Here is a 23,222-nt window from a genome sequence, read left to right as displayed (position 1 = left end):
TTGTAAGAACAAAACATCAGCAAAATGAGTATGTCAGAATGCCTCTATTCTGTTATCAAGACCTCAGTACCTCCAACATTACTACATACATACCTACAGGATAGAGCAATAACAAACCACATAATTTCCATATTCATTACACATAAAAACGAATTCTGTATTCATCATAAATGAATCATGAGAGCATAGCTGCCTTTTAAGTGATTAAACAAGTCAATGGTAAAAAAAGTCAGCCAACATTTCAGTATTTTAAATACTGTCTAGGGTGCAGACAGTATTTTGTTTAAACCTGCAGGCCTGAAAGCAACTACGAAATATGAAAAAGTACTCTTTGAATATTTGGATAGCTAAAGATGTACCAAGCACAACAAAAAACAAAGCCTGAGACGAAGCAGTAATTTGCCTTTCAGATTTAAAGAGAGACAGTGCTAGTAGCTAAATAAATTTAAAAAGTTATATACTTGCTTGCTGATGTGCGCAGCAAGACAGCCAGATCTCTATGTAGTTTCTCAGTGCCCTTCCCCTGTTCCCCAAAGCAGCAGAAGCCCATGTCAAGTATATTTTTGCAGTCCCACTGCAAGCAGCAAGGACTGAAGAAGCACAGAAATGGAGTTATGCTTTCTCCCCCAAAGGACTTTTTCTAGGACAGGAACAAGACTTGCTGAGGTATAGGCACTGCTCATTCCTGCCAGTGAAGTTCTGTGGGCAGAGGATTCATGTTTGTAAGGGGAGTTTGGTGATCACAGCAGCAGTGTAGGTATCTCGAGGGCTAGACTTCACACCAGTTATTCCAAAGACATGGAAAAATAAACTATTTATCCTTTGGTAACCAACTTTGGCATAACCATGCCTTTTCAGCAGGAATATGACCTCCCTTCCTCCCGTTTTCAGAAACGGCTCCCTCAGAGCGATACAGAAGTGTGTGTTGCCAGTCTGCAGCAACCACGTTCAGACCAGGCCATATTGCTCCTACCAAACAACGGGAATGGGCAGCTGCAAGGGGCAAAGCTGAGTTCAACAACGGAGACTCATAAATGTGCTGTCTGAAGCCTGTACAGCCACTGATCAGGACACAAAAGGTAGGTGTGTTCCTGTCAATCTTAAGAGAAAGCGATAAAATATTGATAGCTGCTCCCATGCACACGGGAGTCCACACTGACCTTTAAGGCCTACTAATGAATGAAATGGATTTGCAAGGGTAGCAGCTGGTTGAAACTTGCTCAGCAGTAAATAAGGGTCAAACATGCTACAGAAGTCACGTGGAATGCCAAAGGATTAAAAAAACCCCACTATTTCCATTAGAAGCAAAAATCTCTCAACACTGCACAGAACTGAAACTAGGTTAGCTGTTTTACACAGACAGAGGAGTCCACTTCAGAGAAACACAGTTTAATCCTCAGGCTCATTCATTATTCACAAGGGTGCTAAAAATCCAGAGGAGGAAGGGAGGAGAGGAAGGATTAATATAGAGAAGGGAATAAGCAGCTGAAAGGGTTTTAAATTTATTTATTTATTCTAAAAAGATGCTGCTCAATTTCACCCTTTAGCTACAAGCTAAAAATATATTAAGCTCATTCGAATTTGGATCACTAAACTGAAGCATAGCACATTAACAGATCCTGTACTTAATTAAACACCAGCAAGTATACCTATTGCTAAAAGTACAGACAGCTACTACTTCGGCAACTTCAATCTAATGTGCATGATAGTCTTCCCTCTCCACATAAAAGGGACCTTGACTAACATTAAAGACACAGTACCCTTCGTACCACTCATAGTACAAAATTATCAGCTTCAGCTCAGTCTGGAAAGGCTTAAGTAATAAACAGGTTTAAGGCTGCTGGGAAAAGTGAGTTTTTACAAGCATATGATGGGGATGAGGAGGTGGTAGCAAAACACCCCCCAAGAAAGGTCATATTCTGCTACCCTGAAGAACAATCTGTGTTTTACTTTTGTTCTCGCAAGCTACAGGAGAATAACCTGGAGTGTTTCACAGATACCAGCAGCCAAAGAGGTAACCTAGAGTGCATCATAACCTATGGCTATGAAGTTCTTTCAAGAACAGCTAGCCCAAAGTACAACTAAAAGCTTCAAGTAAGACAAGGTACATTGCTCTGATAATGCTGAAATTAATACAGTGTACCATACTGAAGCCATTTTAAATTTGAAAGAAAAATGAATCGAACATTCTTCTGTTTTTAATAAACTTTCAACATTGGTGGAATACAACAAGAAATTTCAAGTTGTTCCCTCACTGGTACTAAAACTGAATGGAATCTGTGTATTCCTGCCAGAAATCAGTTTTGATGCATGTATTTTCCAAAGGGGAAAGGAGAGAGGAAAGTTGATGCTCTGCACACACACCCCCTTCTCCCCAACCCTGCCCTTTTGCCAAATCTTCCAGAGAGTGATACAACAACATTGGAAATAAATCCTCATTATTCTAACCGACAGTTTAGTGTCTTGTTGTGAACAAAGTTTAGGTGCCCAGCAAAAATCTTGCCAGCAGCCTGGAATGGGAACCCTGTGGTAGCAGGGTATCTCTCGTTAAGCAACTGACAGTCAGATTCAGAACAGTTACACACTAATCTCTGTCTGTAGATGACAGAACTAAATTAACTTTTAGAAATAACTATGCTGCTTGCTTACATGTTCCTTTTGACCAGCTGTTGCATTAAAATGGCAAAAACATTCTGAAATGATAATTCTTTCAAGATATTGTCTGTATTTAAAAATAAAAATAAAATTAAAAAGGAACACCATTCTTTGGCCAAAGAACAGAATGAACCAGCAGACTGGTACTGCCAAAAATTTCTCAATTCTATGCTATAATCTTATGTAAAAAACCCCTCAAACCAACAACAACAAAAAAAAACCAAACACAAAAAAGCACTTAACCCCCCAAAAAACCCAACCAACAACAAACGAAACCAACAAAAACCCAACAACACCCAAAATTGTACTTGCCCATAAGGTTTTTCCTCACATTGATTTAACACAGCAGTCCTCCTCCAGGTTATTTCCACTCCCCTATTTCTTCATCCTTGTGCAATGTGCCAGCTGCTACCTTAGAAGGCACATCTTATAAATGCCCTCCAGAGGAGTGGAAATTTACTTAAGCACAACTGTTCCTATCTCTCTTGTGTATGGACTTAAACTGATTCATGTTCCTTGAAGATATCCCACTCATACTGCTTATCAGATGGAAGCAGAATGTCAAGTATTAAAGCTCAGTCCAAAATTAATTGTTTCCCTTTCCAATTCCACCCACATATTATACCACAAGCTCATGAAAAAAACCTACAGCATCACTACAAAGACCTGAATTCAGCAGCCTGCACACATACCAGAGTATAATACAGAGAGGAAAGCATGAATTAACAAGTACTAGAAGAGCATCGGAAATTAAGAAAGAAATGAAGGCGCTGGCAGGGAGATGTCAGAATTCTTCAGCTTTGAAAAGGTGAATATTCTGCTCTGGTGTTATAATATAAACAGTAATCCCCGGCTGGAGTAAGTCACCTTTGGTTTTATGAGGTATTGAAGTACAGTCCCTTGCTGGATTTAACTTCTCCAAGAGGCAAAATAAGAAAAAGGACTGTCCAAAGAATAGGCCAGAATCAAGGACATGGATCTAACTCAACAAAAAAGACCTAAAATGCAGCCACAAGCATTCCCTATTTATACCCAGAGGATTCTGATCAAGGTTTGACCTTTGCCTACCAGTGTCATCAATGCCTACCTCCAGCACACACAAAAGCTGAAATCAGACAGTTGTGAAAATACAGCATCTCTCAATTCCTCATCATTTTCTGAGGTAGCTTGGCAAACTTGGCTTGCTGGTAAGACACAGCCACCACTGAAAAAATATAAGTTCTCTAAAAAGCTTAGGAACATTTGACAAGGAGGAACAGAGACAACTGCATTCAGTGGTGAAGCAGCAGTAAATCAAAATTACTGTGTTTAGCTCGAAAGTACTGATAAGAGTTGGAAAGAACACTGCAGCTGTAAAAAGAGAATATGCAGAGAAATCAAGATTTCCAGTTTGGCCTATGCCCCAAGATCTCCATCAGTACAGAGCAATCAAAATACAAAATTTCTTCTTCGTTGCCTTCTGCAGAGACATGCCCTCAATTTCTGGTCACCTAATACTAAAATAATTTATGATTGTGGCAGCAGGCATGCGAGGAAGAATCCTGTATGCTAAGCATGTCTGGGGGGAAAAAGAGAGGATAAAAAAAATCATCAAGGCTGTTTTGCCAGCCTATGCAAAAGAGGGTATTTCTTCTTTAAAAAATAAATAAATAAAATAAATTAAAGAAAGGAAACATTCAAGTGAATCCCCTTCCTGTTGATGGACTGCCAAAAAAACCACTTAACTGCTGCTGTCTCCTCAGCTTTTACTTTCTAACCTATCTTAACTGTTCTATTAATTGGGATTTCCTCAGTTTCTAATGTACCTGCTTGCAAATCCTTAACCTATCAACAAAGAGACAAATGCAGTTAAGCATTTCTGCAACACAAGAATGTGCATCAAACACTCAAACAGTACTTGGCATTCATTTGACTTTGTTCCCTCCCTCACACTTCCCCTGCATCCAGGATAGGACTGAATACTTGCATCACAAAGAAGCAGCCACAGTGGGTGGAAATGGCAAATATCAAACAAGAGCAAGTTTAACTGGGTCACCTTCCAGAACTCCAGCTAAAAAACCCAAACCCCAAACAAATTAAATAAAATAAATTCAAAACATACAGAAAATCAAATGAGATAAGAACAGCTGAACAAAGCTGAAAACAAGAATCACGCAGACAGATCCTAGACAGGCTCTGAATAGCTGACACTGGCTTAGCCACCACAGCTGGCCCCTACTAGACACTGCAAAACAAAGCTCAAGGTTTAAGCTGTGCAATCACAGCTACACATCTTCACCACACAAGTGCTTTGAGTAGTCTCATGGCTCTTTTAAGGGTTTATACTGAAAACAGCCATTTTTACTGGAAAGGATGCTTAGGCAAGAGGCAAACCCTTGCCCTTCCCACACTGTGCCTCCATTTTTAACCCTTCCCTGACCACTGTCACTGCTTTTCTACCATGCCCAGCTAAAGCTCTCGAATGCTTACTAGTCTTATCTGAAGAGCACTTTGTACAACAGTTTCGATGCCATTAAATGGTAGTTTGCTGCAAGGTGCTCAAGGAAGGCAGTAAAAAGTCTGTTTAAGAATCAGACAGTGGAAAAGGCATCACAACAGAGGCAGCAGTGGATAGAAACAAAAAGCTTCAGGAATGCAGGTGCACGAAGAAAGGCTCAGGACTCAGTTTGGGAGTTCTCCCCATCAGCCGTAGCACTTGCATGAATTCTCTGTTTTTCCAGCATATGGTAATGAGAAATGAAGATATTATCTGGCTGCCTCTGTGGTACTCATCTTGCCAAGAAAATCCCCACCCTACAAGAGAAGTTCTTGCTAACATGATCAAGATGTGCATACTTTCAGTACAATAAACAGAACCAAGTTCCGTCTTGGTCAGAGAAATGTTTCACAGGCTAGTCCTCAATTTCTCCTCGACTAACAGTTTTAAAAAATAATTAATTAAAAAGCAGACACACGAAATATCCCTAATTATACTCTTCAGCAGAAAATTACACCTTGTTTTTTTTAAGGATTAAGGCAGAAAATCAATGTTCATAGATTCTTCTATGATGAAAACTGAGGTTTTTCAGTATTTTTTTCAGAGTTTTTTTGGTAGAAGTGATATTCTCTCTTCATGCACCAATGCACCAATTTCCTTCCCTTCCTCAGATGTTCTAGATGTCAAAGCCCACCAGCACTTGAGCTGAAGTTCGCCCAAGGCTCTTCACACCCACTTTGTCAAATATTCAGGACTGAGAAAGAAAAGCATTTATAATTCACAGCATGAGACTTCATATCCAGACAAGATATCATCTGTCAGTTGCACAGATCTGACTACCTTTCAAAAAAACCCAAAACTAATCTTTCCAAGGCTGCAAAAGGGAAGTCATTTTATGCAGAGATAAAGGTTCTGTAAGGTAAAGTAATTTGTCCAATATCACACGCTGGGTAGAGACCACAGCAGACCACTCAGGAAAACCAGTTCTCTTGGCATGTCTGGCAGTACAGATTGTGCTTCCCAGGGAATGCTTGGAGAAGAGAATCATTTTACCTTTTTAAAACAAAACAATCCTCTGAACATCTTTTCCTGGCCCAGACCTATTTCTGTTGACACTTTGCTGCTGACAAGATGCAAGTATTTGAAAACAAAATAAAAAGGAAGATCTTTCCTGTAGGAAATTCCAAACTTAAAGCTCTGACATTGTACACTAATCTACTAATCTGTACTGCTGTTTTCCTTCACAGTTCTCACTTTCGCAGCAGTCACAGGAGCACCAGCATGGACAAGCCATTTCCAAGCCATGTCATCTAAACTAATTAAGGGGTAGGGATCAATGGGGAAAACCCTACCCAAGTCAAGTGCTTCTACTATCATCACAAGGAGGGAGGCTGCAGCGGTGATGAGATGCCAGAATGGGTAAGCTCTGTTTATCTCCTATGATGGTTCGTGATTGTTTTTAAGACCTGTAAAAGACTTGGAAAACACGTGCCCTGTACTGCTCAAAAGCTGCAGAGGGGAAAAAAAATCCCCAAGCCCGAATTTAACACCGTTATTCAATATATTCTTTAATTCTAGCTCTTCTCAGCACACTTCTACCAAACTTCTGGGAATCTATTCCCAATCCTGGTTTTAGCCTGTACTTGTTCAATTTGGCATCACAAGAAAAAAAAAAAGCTGTCTCCAGATGAGCTGCAGTACAAAAAACTCAGTTTCTCTCTATGCCAAAATTGCACTAAACTACATCCTAGAAGTACAACCTGCTTTTAACAGAAATTTTACAAAATGATTTCTCTTTTTGCTTTCAAATATGCCAGTAGCTCTCTGAAACTTACTTTAAGGTTTCTATCCTTTCCAAGTGAATAGATATGAATTTCAACTTGGGACAGTTAAAAGAGTTTATTTAAAAAGCATCTCAACCACCAACCTAATTCTCTGGGAAATTTAACCAGAGGCACACAACAGAATTAACAATAGTATAAAAGCAGGGATTTTGCAATACTTGTAATTGGAAGAGGAGCTCTGCCAGTGAGATTACCCCCCCCTTGTTACTTCTCCACCTCTCAAAAAAGCCAGGAGCTATGCACTTCTTTTGTCACAGCTAGAATCAAAAATAAAACCCCATAGCACACAATCTCACTGTCTGTTAAATTATGCATGTGTTGAGCACTCAGAAATCCCATGACTATATGTGGAAGCGCAGCGGTGCAAGGAACACCGACACCAAGCAGGGCCAGCCTATCCACCATCCCCCTATATTTCAATCATAGCCACCTAAAGGATATGTTCATACCCAGGAAAAAAACTTATGAAGACCCTGATATTAAAGAAACAGCAGCATAAAAATAAGAATCCAGAAAGCATATCAAGTGGTGACACCAACTAAATTAGTGACAAATATCTGAAAGGTATAAAAAAAATTCACAAAGCAAGGACAGGGGAATAACTGAATTATTCTGACAGCCCTTTGCAGAGATTTTGTTTTGTTTGACAGGTATAAATAAGTTCTAGCCTCTGACTGAAAGGAGAAAAAAAGCTTTCACACTCCATCAAACAAGCCTAAGAAATATGTATTTAAAGAAACTGCCACTAAACCATCTCACTGTATGTAGTAGAAAATAGCATGTGCTTCACTTTACAGCTAGATTTCAAGAAGTAGGTGTTCAGTAGGAGCTCGGTGGGAAAAAAGAAGCAACCATATAAGGCAACAAAACCAGAATAAAAAGAATATGTTTTGGTGAGTTGGACAGACGTGTTCTTACCACACAAGGTTTGGCAACTTTCAAATTAGGGGAACCTCAGATTACCCTTTGAGTCAGGAAGTAACACACAAAGCAAGGTTCATCACGCTCAAGTCAAAAAGATGAAATTTCTTTATAATTACCTGTCTGCTTTCAAAAGCAGGTTAGATGGCAGTTCAAGGAGCTGGTTGTGTTGCACGTCCAGGACCTCCACTTGCGTTCGCTCGAGCCGATCTGGTAGCCTTCCTAACATGTTATGTCCTGCCAGCAGCTTACGCAAGCTACTGTTGTAAAACAACCTTAAGAGAAATAAAAACCACCAATAATGAGAAAAATATAAACCAAAGAGTTTCTTTGATAATTTAGATATGGTAGCACAGTTCATTACAAGAAAGTGATTCAGCCAACTGATTATGATTAGCAGACGTGGTATTAATTACGCACAGATCCAAAAATGTCTTCCCACTCTCCACCAACTTCTTGAAAAGGTTGTTCAGAGACAGGGAAGGAGGTCTGCGGATGATTCAGGAGTGCAAGCAGTGACAAAGGGTTATTTTACTTCACTGTATAAAACACGAATATAGATGCACGACCATGAAGGAGGTAATTGCTAATACAGGCTGCAGAAATCTGCACATGTGGGATCCCCTTAGCTAATGGAAGAACTTTAGAAGTGGGGGTAAAATCACCAGTCACCCCACAGGCTTCATAGTGCTCTACTCATCATGTGCTGACTCATAATCCAACGCAATTCCTCACCCCCACAATTTTTCTTTTCTGTTAATACCAGAATAACATAAAGCCTCCTTTCCAGTTCTACGGCGAATGAAATTTATCTAATCGGCTTTACTTTCTTGAGCTTTTACAAGCAATAGATGACCTCAAGTCCCATCCCCCTTGCTCCATTTCTTGTGGGTCTAGGGGAGAAAGGGAGGGGAGAAGAGGGCAACGTAAAGAGAAAAATAGCTGTTCTGGTCAAACAGTATAGCTAAAATTTGCAGTATAAACAACGTAATAAGGAGTTTAAAATCTGCACCTAAAGACACCAAAAATGGAGCAACTCTTGATTTTGAACAGAAACCACTTTCAGCAAATTAAGAAAAAAAAAGATTATTCTTCATCTGCTACCTGTTTTATATGCCTGCTACTGTACTGCTTAATCTGGCGAGCCAATGCAACACGCTGACCTGCTTCAATCAAATACTCTCAAATTACTCAGCATTAAAGTAAAAATCTTCTTCCCTCTGTCACAATGACCCAAATACACATAAAGAACCTCCCTGCCCCTTCCCTACAATACATCAGGTCATTGGATTATTGTGCCAAAATAATCAATCAAGTATGCAGAGTATCTCCCCCTTGACAGATACAGTCATACTGTGTATCTGCATGCCAGTGTTAACAGTTATCTCAGCTGGCCGGCCTGTCTGTGTTATGACCATGGATACAAGTCAACACCCAGCTGTATCATTCCAGAAGGCTCAACACAGGGTAAAAATCCTTACCACAGCGAAAGCCTATCTATTATGTTTTTGTTATTTAATCATTTTTGCTTCACTCTATTTTTACCTGAAAATCTCTCTCAGTTATGGATTTGCATTTCTATTCTATTTCCTTTCCTAATAAAGAATGGCCAGTACCGTCAACACCAAACATTGCAGGAGAAAGCAGAATTGGTTGACAAAAAAAAAAAAAACCTATCACTTTGGGGGTTTTTTCTGATGGGTGAGGGGAGCACCATTTTAAAATTTTTTAGAAGTTCAAAACATGGCAAAAAATTCAATGTTTCACTTTTCCATATTTCAGAAGAACTGAGTAAGTCTTGGGTGTTTTTTTGAGTTTATTGTTTTTTGGTTCTGGGGGTTGTTTTTTTTTTTGCTGTCTCTTATTTTTCAACTTACACAAGCACCAAAGGAACTGGGCTGCCTGAAAAGAGGTTGAACATCAGCATTTAACTAAACAAGCTCCTTATGAGCCTGGGATTTCCCGTTCTTAAACTGGGCGTGGAACCAGGATGCCAGGACTACTCTTCCATATAGGCAGCTTTCCCACTTGCCCAATTCCCTCTGGAAGTTTTGGTGGAATCAATAAGTTCTAAGGACAAGCACATCATTCAGCATCAGCATCTTCTGAGAAAACGTGGTTTGGTGCAAGCATTCAACCAATTCCTTTAGTACGCAACTCTTCAAGAGCACACAGTGTTGACTACAAATACGCCTTTCTAAAAAATCAGACAAAAAGGAACAAAAAAACATATAGACATCTATTCACTGGTGGCAACAAGGTCATTATGGCAACTCTTATTTCCTTTCTCTTTGAGGAATCTTTGGCAACATCAATTTTATGCATTTGTCCCACACAGCTAAGACTAAGTACCCTTTTTGTTATTTTTCAGTACTTTTAAAGCTGAAATGGTTCTATTATGGTCCAGAAGACATTGTTCCCATTTTCTTTAATTGAGACAAACATCGGTACAGAATCCTCTATCTCAACTGCTTCAACTGTTTGTCTTCAAGGATTATTTTTCTGCTTCAAGAGGCAAACACACAGCATCAACTGTAGTTTGTTTATATTAGGTGCAACCTTCACCCTTCCAGGAAACTGCTGGTCACTCAAGGCTTGAACATTTTTGTTTAAGAATTGCAAGTAGCCTCCTAGGAGAGCCCTGCTCACTCACTTCATATGTTTTCAGGGTGTTATCCTATGTAGAAAGAAAAGCACACAGCAATGCACATAAACACATTTACTGAGCACTTGTATTTACTTGATACTTAGGTGTGCAAACTACTGTTGAGCCATTTGCATTTGAGTCCAGACCAAAATTTCCCTAAAGTCTGACAGATTTTCAAAGCCTGTCTTTTGAACGGAACAGGGCCTTAAAACTGAACTGACTTATTAGGAGCTAAGCTATCTAGACACATACTACAAAGAAGAGCTTTCAAAGATAAGCTCTTTCCTGGGGTTAATGATAAGATGGCAGGAGAGACAAGTGGGATGTTGACTGTACCTAATTTCAGCTAATCATTAATCTCCCAGAGATATCCGGTATGCCGTGATAGCCCTGGCTGTTATGAAGTGCAAATGAAAGACAAATGAACTTTTGCACCCCCACCTTCTGAGTAGGCATGGTTTCACTTGGTGTCAAAAAACAGAGGGATTAATAGTCTGCATGTTAGCCTGTTCGTTTGCTCAGCAAATCTCCTCATATCTTCTTCTGCCCACATTTCTGAAATCTATTTTCTCCTCATTTCTGACACTAAAATTGCCAAGCTTACACCGCATTACACATTCATCTGACCCACAGGAAACTATCCTTCTTGGTTTCTGATGCTCTTCTGTGCTGTACAGTCCTTAAGGAAAATATTTAATAGCTCATGACATACTAGCTGCCTACCATCTTCAGTGGCTCTGCATATCCCGATGTACTTTCATCCCTTGTGCCCAGCTAGTATGTTCTCCCTCTTTCACAACTTTTCTTATGAAGTGTATGAACACTCCAGAATGACAGCTCTCTTCCAGTCAAGGCAGGAATTTAAAAATTCTCAACACTGCACCTGACCATTATACTCACCTGGAACAGGTCTCTCTAGAAAAAAAATTAGTAAGACCCATTCATTATTTAAACCAAACTCCTATTTTGCTTCCTGTTCACTTCTTTTCTATCATTTGTATTTATCAATTTTAAGTTTAGACTCCTGGAAAAGACATCATCTTTGCAGTGGAGGCAATTGCTCTACTCACAGGAGTTTACTTGCTTGATATGGCTTCAACTTCCCTAAACCCTTTTTCATTCAAACATGGCTGTGAACTGGAGTCTCGAGGCATCACTGAAACTAAGTTACAAGTTCTGGATCTCTAAACTGTCATGAAAAGCTACAGCTGTAAATATTTAATATTCGATATTAAAAATGAAGGGCTTTTCTGCCTGAACAGCCACATGAACAGCTTCAAAACTTCCACTTGAAGTTCAAAGGCACTACTTTCTCTGCATGAAAGTAAAAGAAAAAAGGCTGGGTGGAAGCTTGAGGCATGACGACACCCCGCAAGGTAAAAATAAAATCAAGCAAAAGAAAAAGCAGCCCTGACAGTCAGTGGAACAAGCTAAACACTGAATCAGCAATTATTTCTGAATTGCTTATCCTGTTCCACATTGTGGAAGACTTACCGGGCAGGCAGCTCACGTATCTGATTGTGGCCAACATCCAACACTTCCAGTTTCCTGCTGTCACACACCCACTCAGGCAGGTTTTCCAGGTGATTTCTATGAATAAAGAACACAAAGAGGTGTAACTAAATGATAATCGAGATGTAAAGGCTATTAAGTATAGAGCCTCAACGAAGATACAGATACCTGCAGGAAACAAATCTGCTACATAGCATGTTTCCTATGACATTGTATCATCCCTCCTTCTGTGCAGTCAAGTCCTGATTGAGAGGGGCAAGAAAACTAACAGCCTTATCTCCCTACATGTGCAGTCACTAAGAAAATGGAAAAAACTGCTTCCAAATTATCATGGAAGCATTAAGAGTATCAGAGTATCAAAAATGAAGTCTCTCCATGGAGAAGAAAATTTCTAAGATATTCACACCCTACGCAGTCAAAACGCACCTCTTTGATCTCTCATAAATTTAATCCCCAAATCCACTCTACCATTCTTTAGCTATCTCACTGAAAAGAGCAAATTTTTTTTGTGTATTTTTAAAGCCAACTGTTTTGCTCTTCTTGCATTTATCTTCACAGAAAATAACCCTTCTGAAAATTAAGGTCCTGGGGGCAAGTTTTTCCAAATATTGCACTGAAAACACACAGATAGGCAACGTGGGGCACTCCTCTATTCTGCCTTATAAAGACAAAAATTAGCAGATACATGGAGGAGATTGTGTGCATATGCCTTCACGTAACCACTATTTCAGTCAGCATACACAGAAGCAAAACTGGGCATCAAATAATAGTCAGGCGCTCTCAGACCTGAAGTTCAGGACAAGGAGGCTTACAAAGCATGAACATAAATCAATCATGTACTTGTATCCTTTAGTTTATTCCTGCAATAGTCTTTAACTAAAATATGCAATAGCAAGCCAATCTCTCTTCTCTGATAGCTTCCTTTCTATTCTCAAGCAGATTTCCCAAATTCCAAGCAAGCCAAAAAGCTAAAGACACTCTACTCATTTAGTTACAACGCCATCACTGAAATGAAGAACAAAAAGGGGTTTGTGATCAAAATCACGCATTCTATACCAACTTCACTTACAAACGTAAATGGAGAATGCAGTTTTACAACAGATCGCTTTTCAACAGATTACTTAGTCACACCACTGTGTTACATTTAGGTGCACAACGTGGGTAACTCAGGGTTGATGAAACTTTGAAGTTGATGGCCACTAGCCCAGGTTAACTCACTAATTGTTATGATCATCCGCAATAGTTTGAGTGCTTTAAGTAGGTTTTTTAATGAATGAGATTATCACTTCAAATGTAGATGAGTAATTTCTTAAATAAGACAGCCATTAAGCACATGTATAAATGTTTTCCTGATTCAGTCCTGAAATTGTAAAACAAACTAAAACACCCCCTTTTCCATTTCTTCCCTTATCCCACCTTCCTCATTAAGATGAAATTTACGTATTCCTTCAAATGGCAACTGCAGACATCTCTGTAGCAGCTAGGGCTGCGGAGAACAACGATGAGCTGCAGGAGCTGCCAAACTGATGAGTAAACTATCAAACCATCACCTACGCTGGGCTTACGATGCAGACATATCCAGAAAGTAACTCCTGCACATGTCTCAGATTGGTGTACGTTTGAATCATCGTCTTATAACTCTGTAAGACAGGAAATCTTTAAATCACGGAAACTCTTTTGCTCTAACTATAAAGGCACATTTTGCCTTTGGTAGAAAAAAAAAAGAAAAAGGGGAAGGAATCTATAAAGGAAAGAACTGACCAGTAGAAAAGGAGCCCAGGTTCTATGCTCTAACTCTGAAAATCAGTCTTTTCATATCCCAAGGTCCAATTCCTGCCCCCACTCCCACCCAGTAAGATACCAATGAATGTCATTGTTCCATAAGAGTCTTTGATGTATATTTCACGCATCCAAGAAAAAACATAGTCTTACCTAGAAACATCCATATAAGCCAGGCAATTAGGAACTGGATACACATCAAGGTGAACAAGTTCTAGGGGAAAAAAATACATATAATAACAAAAGCAGTGATAAAGATTTGCACCTAAATGACTGTTCCATAAGAATTACTTTAAGAGCTAACACCTAGACATTTCAGAGCAAGTCAATAATCTAAAAAATTTCTGAAGATCTGGACCCCTGTGAACCCAGTTCTGTTTCTTTATTAGGTCTTAGTACATTTGCTCTAGTACATTGTACTTGCTATGACAGAAACTGTATAACTGATCAGAAAGGAAAAACTGGAGGATTTTAAAAGTTTAACGGCAAATTCTCATTTTTCCATTTTTGCCACAGAGCTGTAACTTCACCTCTGCTGCCCTCTGCCCAGAAGAGTCAGTCACAAATCTGCTCTACTTTTTTTCACTGATCACTAGTGGTACAGACACAGGAAGGAAAACTCCCCACTCTGGAACAGCAAGTTACAGGATACTACAGAATCCTCTAGGTCATGGCAAGATCCAGAGTATTTTTCAACACATTACATGAGCCTTCGCATGCCTGTGGAGTTCCCAGTTAAGTAGCTAATACTTAGTATTAAGGTTAAAAAAAAAAAAGCCAGACATTTATTTAAGTCTATAGAAAAATGCACTAAAATGAAACTGTACCCAGCATCACAGTTTCTTTGGAAAATGAGACTAAAACAAGGTGGATGAGAGTGCAAAGAGAGGATAACCAGGAGAAACAGGAAGACCAAATAGGCAGTTCATTACAAGATATGGGTTGACTTCGATTCTCAGCCCACATTGAGCAGCACATGCTTAGATTATGTTAACTTTTCTTAGCTACAAAGATCCTGGCATGAATACTTAATGAAGGCATAGGCTTGGATATCACTAAGATGACAGCCTTTTAAAGGCAGTTCAGACTTTTCATCAAATCCATAGCTCTCTGAGCTTGCATTTTCTTTATTCCATACTGAACTACTCCAAGCAATAAAAATGGTAGTGCAAACTGAGTATTTTAAGTAATAGCAGTTTCCAGAGACAGATCAAACAGATGCAATAAATGAAACACAGGAGTTATTCACCTGGCATTATTTTTATTATCAAATACAAATGAAGTTACTCATGGATTTTGTAGCTTTCTGCCCAGAGTAGGGAGCAAGAAGTAGTAGCAAAAAATATACATTGTTTTGGTTTGTCTCACAAATGGCCACTTGTTCAAACTTTCTCAATGCAGGGAGAAGCAGTTAATTTCTTATTGGCCTTAGCAAAGCAACACAATAATAAACCAAAACAAATGACCCACTGAAATACCCTCCCTACTGACACAGAGAAGAATTTCAGCCCAAATTGTAAGGTTTTCACAGTTTTCAGATCTCAAAATCAGTAGCCCAGTATTATTTGAAAGTCACTTCTGAAGCCCAGAATTGCCAGTAGCATGACACAGTACATGTGAAACCCTTTTATCCAGGGTAATGTCAAGAGCGTCCTGATTATGTGCACTGCACTCCACAAGCATCCCAGAGAGAACTAGGTATGAAAACAGAAGTCAGATGACAACACCACAGCTGCCCTGAAAACGCACTCACCATTCGAGGAAGCATACAGTGCTTTGAGAAAATATCCGCTGATTTTGAGGGTTACCAGTTGATTCCTTTCACAGTGTAATACTTCAACATTGTTAAAAACTGTTGCATCCAGCTCCCCAAGTCTGTTGTCTCTCAGATCTAGTTGGGTCACATGATGCAGAAAATCTACTTCATCGGCCTCCAATCTCCTAATTGAATTCAATCTTGCAGACAAAAAAAAAAAAAGATTAACTGTAGTTATGTGGCAGGTTCCTGCTGACAAACCAATGCTCACTCTAAAATAAATCAGCTGCACTGGATTAAACTAGCAAACCTTCAGGTTCTGATCGAGGTTGATTTTTAATATTTTCCCCCTTGTTATGGTATTCGAAAATAGGATGGATCCACTCTGTTGCTTTATCCATCATGACAAAGCAATGATGACACCAGGCTCCTTTCTAAACTACTTTGAAAACTACTTATGAAAAGCTCTGCAAGAAACTAAGTATTATTGTTACTGTGTCTATAAAAATAAAAGATGATCTGTCTGTTATTTGTGCCCAATAGCTTGGAAAAGAACAAAACCTCTACAGTTCCTGCTGCTCTGTCATGAGCATGTGCTGGAAAAGCCTGCACATATTGGAGACTCTTGCCTTACTGAAAGGCCAAATTGAGATTTATGAATTCCCATACATTTGCTTCTCGCCTCTTCACATTTCACAGCGAGCAAAGTCAGAGACCTAAAAATGGGTGTTGAATGAAAACAAAGCAAAAACCCAAGACAAGTGGGTCTGTCAGATAAAGAGAACAGATTTTAATCACATCTTCACCGCAGTGCATTGACACTGTCAATACTCAGCAAGTTACACCTGAATGAGATTATCTATAACCCAACAATGTTTGAGACTGCAGAGCACTCCAAAGAGTTCAAATTCCCAGCTCTGAACAGAACACTAAAATCAGTATACTAACTTCCATTTGTCCACTAAGCCAGTTGAGGATAAGCTGAGCAAGGATAAGGATAAATATTTACAGTTCTGCTGTTGCTCTTGCTTTTGAAGAGTTGCCCTCTGTGTATCAGTTGTACTTCCAGAGTAGCTTCATCTTTCAGATAGAAGCTTTTTGGGTTAGGGACTATCATCTATATTATATTAACACTGCAGCAACAAGAACTGCAGGAATCACCAATGTTCCAGGTTCTGTTTTGTTTGAGCTTTTGGTGCAAACATTATTTCCCCCAAAACTCATCCTCCTACCTTCTGACCCCCCTAAATGCTTCCACTTCCTCAGAGAAGAGTGCTAAGTCACGGCAAGTGCTGCAAGTTACGTAACACCACCAGAAACATGGTTCAGTGAACTAACACAAGAGATTCATACCCAGGGGCTATTCTGACAGCCAAGGAGAAGCCATTTCAACATCAATAATTCAGGCTTACTTATTCTTCCCCTTTTCCTAACACCTACCTTAGATCCACATGTTTAATATGAGGCATCCTTTTCAACACCTGTAGGTTCAGGGTATCCATGCAGTTTCCTGACATACAAAGCTTATCCATGGCAGTGAGCTTCTCCAGAACCCCCGGAATGTCAGTGAACTCATTGAAGGACAGACTCACGTAGCTGAGCTGATGCATATGCTCCAATTCATCAGGAAGGGACTGGAGAAAGTTGCCATCCAGCAAAAATGTCTGCAAGCTATTAGAAGTGGGGGAGGGGAAAGGAGAGTGAAGAAAGCGAATGACCTGTTAAATCACATTTCCTTCCTATAAACACACAAATCTGCTGCAGTTACAGTGACATACAAGATAAAAAAGGGCAGCAGAAAGAAAAACATTAAAGAATAATGCTTTAACATCTGCTACAGAAGATATCCACCAAATAATTAAAAGCTTTGGCAACTATGAAATGTAGGCTGTGTTAGACAGTTGTATCTTCAAACGCCCCCAGAACTGCAACTTGTATCACAGCTGAAGCACATAAGCAATGAAGTTTAAAGATTTTCTTCACCATGAAAGTGACCCTTGTGTCAAATGCTGAGGACTGGAAGAGCTTCGAAGCACAAAGAGTGCTTTCCCTCCATCCACAACTGCTTCCATATGGATCTACAAGCCAGTCTGCTGTGAGAAAACCCAGTAAGTTTAAACTGTTTCTCATAGCAGGAGTATGTAGAGTCATGAAACTGCTTGTTGCTTTTATTATCAGGCTGTGTATGTTAGGTTTTAAGAGAGTACTTGCTTGTGCATCTCGCCTACAACTGCTGGAATGCTTCTGAGGGCATTGCAGGACACGTTGAGTTCAGTCAGAGTTGGGATACTGCAGACTGCCAGTGGGAAGTCTCCTAAATTATTATTGGAAAGGTTAAGGCTCTTCAACTTTGTGAATCTAAAAGGAGATAAGAAAAAATAAAAGGAAACAAGTAAGTAGTTGCCTTGCAATAATTACTACAAGGCAAGTTTGGTTATATAAATGCAAATCACATGAATTTTTAGCTTATATGCTTAGAATAACCAGGGAAACTACTAGACACTCAAGTTCAACACCCCTTGTAAGAAATGTTCTTACTCACATCAAGCTGGCATAGAGAAACAGGCCCTCCTGAACAACACATTAAATATATTTTCCAGTGAATGTAACAAAGAACAAAACCCTTGCTGTTCTTATGATATATGCCACTTCTGTGGCATCTCACCCTGTACTAAAGCATTGCTTTTTTTCTGAATGTAATTTTCACTAGTAAAACTACCATTGTGATGCAGGCTACAAGGTGCAGGAAATTCTCAGCCTATTTGAACATTAAATTTTTGTAGTGCTGCTCAGGTCCAGTCAAGTTTGCCTTTCAACCAAAAGTTCTCATTAGAATAGACTGGTTTGAATACAACTGGGAAATGTTGAATGCTGAATTAAAACAGAATTTAGAAAAGCTTCTGTGAGGCAAATTCTTATGCTCTTGATTAAGTGCAATGTCAAAGCTTGCACAGGTGTCAAAATTCTGTCCTTGACATGCCACAGAACTCTTAAAAGCCCCTTGGTTTATCACATCAGCCAACAAAGCAACTTGCATGTGTTTGCCTTATTAAAAATGACCAAAACCATTTGAACAAAAATCCCAAGAAGGGGACAATCCAATTAGCCAGCCTGCGTGTTCAGCAACATTATTATGGTTGCCTGACAACCACTGGGAGGTATGCCTAAAGGCAAGTAAAGGGATGAATGAAAAGATCTGTGTTAGATTCTCACAGACGGGAGGAAGTTTCTTTTCTGGCACAGTTTATACCAGGACATTTTATTTGGACTTAATTTTCCCTTCATTAAGGCTCAAGTCCTTTATTTGCATGAGCAGGCTTTTATATAACTTGGCAATGGAAGCAAAACTGCACCTACGAGTGCTGCTATTCCACATGAAAGTAATCTCCAACAGCATGTGCCTGTGCATCCATAGCCTCTGCATCACCCTAGCACATTCTTACCTCAGAGAACTTTGTCCTCCAACCAGAAAACATACACAGAAAATGCATCAAGCATGAAAAGTTTAAAGAGTTTTAACAACAAAGACTTAAAAATCCCTAGTAGCTACTGCAATCAACTTGCACACACCTTTAGTATCGTCTAAATCAAACTCATGTCACTGACCAAAACTCAGTGTGAAAATGTAACCAGCACCTTCCTATCGTATTTCAATGAGGGTTGTTGAGCCCCAAAGACAGGTTGTGAACACACATAACATTTACACGTTTGCAGCAAGCAAGGGAATGCTGTACTTTTTACTGGTATTTTGGTGCAACCACGGCAGAAGAAAAAAAATGGAAATATCACTGCCAGAGTTATCACAGATTTTGAACACCCTGTGCCACGCTGGAGGCAGAAGAAGTTTGGAACAGAGATGGAGGCTTAAGTATATCTTGCAATCAAATTAGTGCTGCAGGGGAAAAAATGCTACTGTACAGAAACAATGACTAATCTATCTCTAAAGGGAGAACTGTAAACTAAAAAGGAGGCTAGGGTAAGCTAGATGATATTAGTAAGGGTTAAGGGCATATTAAGTCAAAATAATTAAGCTGCTGGAGAAACACCAAAATGTAACCTTTCAAATTTTCAAGTCAACCACGAAAAAAGATTGAACTCATTTAACAATCACACCAAGGCTACAGCCTTTACCTGTGCCACTCTGTAGTCTCAAAAGGATAGTCTCAGGGATTTTGTACACTTAACAATCTAGCAGAAGACTTCAAATACAATCTTGAGATAAAATTACAGAAGATCAGAATAACAGAGGAAAGAGGACTGGGGCAGTGGGTGGCAAAGGAAGCTAAGAAATACAATGACTAACAGCAATGCAGTGTTCAGCTTCAAGTTTTTCTGCACACATTCTTGTTTAACTGTCCTAGGTCAAAGCAGAGGCAGGGGGAATCTTCCCCTCCCCAGCATATCTGTATTACATCTCTACTACCCTGATGTATGTTGTAATGTGTGCTTATTAATGGTCTTCTGTGAGTAATCTAATTACGAAGGACACAAATGGAACTGGTTAACAGTTCCTTGCAATGTGTAAGAGAAGATGAGTGAGTACATCTAGTATTGGATAACCCATACAAAAGCCGAACAATGCACACAGAAGCGTACATCAAAAAATCCACAAATTAAAGTTCATTGTTAAACCACATTTAAGAAATGCTGAAAGACAGGCACCACAAGTTAAGAGATTAATATAAGACATCTGTCCGGAAAGAGATATTTTCTTCCTTTCTTATAAACACATTCATTTACAAAATGCTAAAGCCGCATTTCTTCTCATGGAGCACTGTCAAGCACAGAACATTACTGAGCCAAACTAGCAGGCGTTTGCTCAGAGTTAAGATTTAAGTCTACCTCTCATCTTTGGCCACTCGCTTCCAACTACCCACATCACAAACGAGCTGGTGCACCTCCATTACGAAGGACTGCCATGCTGCACATTTAAGATGCTGAATTGTTTATAGCGCTTCTTATATCTACACAGGTTTACAGTCAGTCATGCCAGTATCACTTGTAGCATCAATATAAATAAGGTAGGAGATAAGTATTCTACAGACAAGTTTTCTGTTGCTGCTGAGTTTGCAATGTGTCAGGCTTCGAACAGATTTTACAGAGCAACACCTTTACTGTTTTCTCACATCCAAATCTTTACTACTATCAGAAGCAGGGACATGCATCAATGCTGCCCATGTGGCATTGCTAGAAAGAAGGAAGGGCACAAAATTGCTCGTTTGAGGCATGACAGTATAATAGCCTCATATCAAGTTCACACACATACTTTCCTTCCTCTTTTCCCTTCTTCCCGACTTGTTATTTGTTAAAAAAAGTCAACCTGGAGAACAACATCTCTCCAGGTACTATGCTCAGTTAGCTTATTAAGCTTTCTGTTATAATGACCAAAATATAATCACTTATTTCTCTGAGCAAAAATAGCCCTACTTTAGGATGGAGCAAAAAGTTGACATGTCAAAGCTTGGGTTTAAACATGCAATATGACTGAACACTAATTGCCGTAATTGAGCCAAAAACTGCCCACTTACTTAATCTCAAAGCTGCCACATCAGGAGTGGCTTTAGTTTGACATACACAAAATGAAGAGAGGGAATAACAAGACAAGTTTGTATTGCAGCTAAGCAATGAACTGACTGATGTGCTAATTTCAAATTCAGATCTACCCAATGTGAACAGCAGAGGAATTTCCATTACACAGTACAGCACTTGTGTTCCACTATGTTTGGAGTGAGGGGAATAGTATATTCAAACTGAAATGCAGCCATAATAGACTCATCTGACAAAATTGGTCTTGCTGTACTCTTACCAAAAAACAATTAAAAAGTAGTATTTTACTACACCTAAAAGAGAAGACATGGTTTCATAAGGGACAGTCTGATGAAAACAATCACTTCTCCAGTGTTATCTCCAGTACCTGGGCTGTTTCATGACTATGCTGTGGTTACATTTTAAAGCAGCAACACAAGCATCCCTCAGCTTCAGCACCATTTCTGAACAGAGCGATGGCATTTACCTAGCAGTGCTGTAACAAGTTTTGGAACTGAACTACCATTTGCCACCTTCTTGAACACCCGCTACTTTGGCCACTAACTTAATCATGAAGAGTTTCCATAAAAAAACTGACACACCAATTTCCTCCTCGGAAGTAAAAGGTGCAACTTACTCCCTTTTTGCAGTTGCGTCTGATTCCTCATCCATGGCCTTATTGCCTAAGGGAGAAGCTAGCCTAGTGCCAGAAATACTGTCTTAGCATTTCCCTTCCCAAAAGGTGTCATTGTAAAAGCCTTAAATTAGTAAGACAATTAAAATGAACTATTCCAGCCCTCTTGCCCTGCTAAACTTGTCGTGGCAGCTGAATAGAGGTTGACTGTTTCTGCAACAACTAGGGAGGTTCACCTGAACGCTTGCAGGTGAAGGCTTTGCCTAACTATGGTCAACAGCAGCCATCCCCACCTTGGGCACAGAAAAGTCTTCGATATGAAGAGGAGAAAGGAGGAGTTCTGCTGTTTACCACTCTGTTTCTCTGGACAGGACTCCTGTTCATCCAGACATGAAGTGGCTCACATCACACCACACAAAAACACATGGAGTAAAGTCCATCACAGGAAAGAGGGTCACTTAGTTTGAGGACAAAGATTGATTCTGGTCAACTCAGAAGAAACTTGAACAAATTTACCCATTAATTATCAGTTTCTCAAGTAGCTAAATGAATAAATGAAAACAGTTTCTCTCATTTTTTATTTTCTTCTTTCTTTCTTAAACTCTATGGGGGAAAAAGCAAAAGAGAGGAAAAAGCAGACTGATAGTTGTAACTCTGGTATCTTCACTACCCTTTATGCTAACACACCCAATCATATCATTGTGATATTCCTCCCATCTACTTGCACATAAAACTATTAAAGGCAAAACAATTCTGGCATACAGACTTAAGTCTATATACCAAAATTAATTGGTAAATTGTATTAAAAAAAAAAAAGGAAAAGAGACTGCACTACACAAAAAGGAATAATCTTAAATCTAGGCGGATATTTTTCAAAATATACAAATAATCACAGCCAAATTCAGACTATCTCCAAATGTAATACAACAATAAAGCTTTTATTATATTACGTAGTTGGTAAAAGTACCACAAAGACAAGAAAACAAAATGTATGTTTTGTTACCGGAAATAATCTGAGCCTACACTCTACTCTGCAGTTCTCAACTTCTGTGCATACCTAGCACACACTGCTTCATATGGGGGGAAAGACTGTCCTCAGAGGAAAGACAAAATTCCTCGGTAAAAAAGTGAAAATATATTCTCATTCTCTACACTGGAGATTGATAACTGAAATGCAAAAGCTTTAGCTAGGGGTGGGCTTCCAAACTGAAACATAAATACATGAGAAGAAAACCCTTACTTTGGAAGCCACATCAGAAAGCAGTAGACAAATAAAATGTAGACTGATACACAGTAAATGGTTCCATAAATATGTTCACTACTTGTTGAAATATTATTTGGAAGAGATGTTGCTGCACTTAGCCTTATAGTTCCATTAAAGTGAATCAAATTAATAAGTATAATTTCTGCTTTTAGACTACACTATTTTTAAAAATGCTATTTTATAGCATATATCTTACTGCAATTTATTT

At 39.2% G+C, this 23,222-nt stretch overlaps 1 protein-coding gene across 1 annotated transcript in view; it reads right to left on the bottom strand.

The window, feature by feature from the left end:
* The window catches only part of PHLPP1 (PH domain and leucine rich repeat protein phosphatase 1), a 133,727-nt gene that overhangs the window by 17,357 nt on the left and 93,148 nt on the right, over window positions 1-23,222 (bottom strand). Inside the window, exons 5-10 of the mRNA XM_064662643.1 lie at window positions 17,802-17,948; window positions 17,031-17,261; window positions 15,588-15,790; window positions 13,988-14,048; window positions 12,038-12,133; window positions 8,016-8,171 (exon numbers count right to left, since the gene is read on the bottom strand). Of these exons, the coding sequence (XP_064518713.1) occupies window positions 8,016-8,171; window positions 12,038-12,133; window positions 13,988-14,048; window positions 15,588-15,790; window positions 17,031-17,261; window positions 17,802-17,948 (894 nt within the window). The remainder of the gene's footprint in view (window positions 1-8,015; window positions 8,172-12,037; window positions 12,134-13,987; window positions 14,049-15,587; window positions 15,791-17,030; window positions 17,262-17,801; window positions 17,949-23,222) is intronic.

Source organism: Pseudopipra pipra, chromosome 1 (assembly GCF_036250125.1).
Source record: "Pseudopipra pipra isolate bDixPip1 chromosome 1, bDixPip1.hap1, whole genome shotgun sequence".
In the NCBI taxonomy this organism is placed as follows: domain Eukaryota; kingdom Metazoa; phylum Chordata; class Aves; order Passeriformes; family Pipridae; genus Pseudopipra; species Pseudopipra pipra.
Note: the sequence above shows the minus strand (reverse complement) of the source record. Positions and strands in the feature narration are given on the sequence as shown.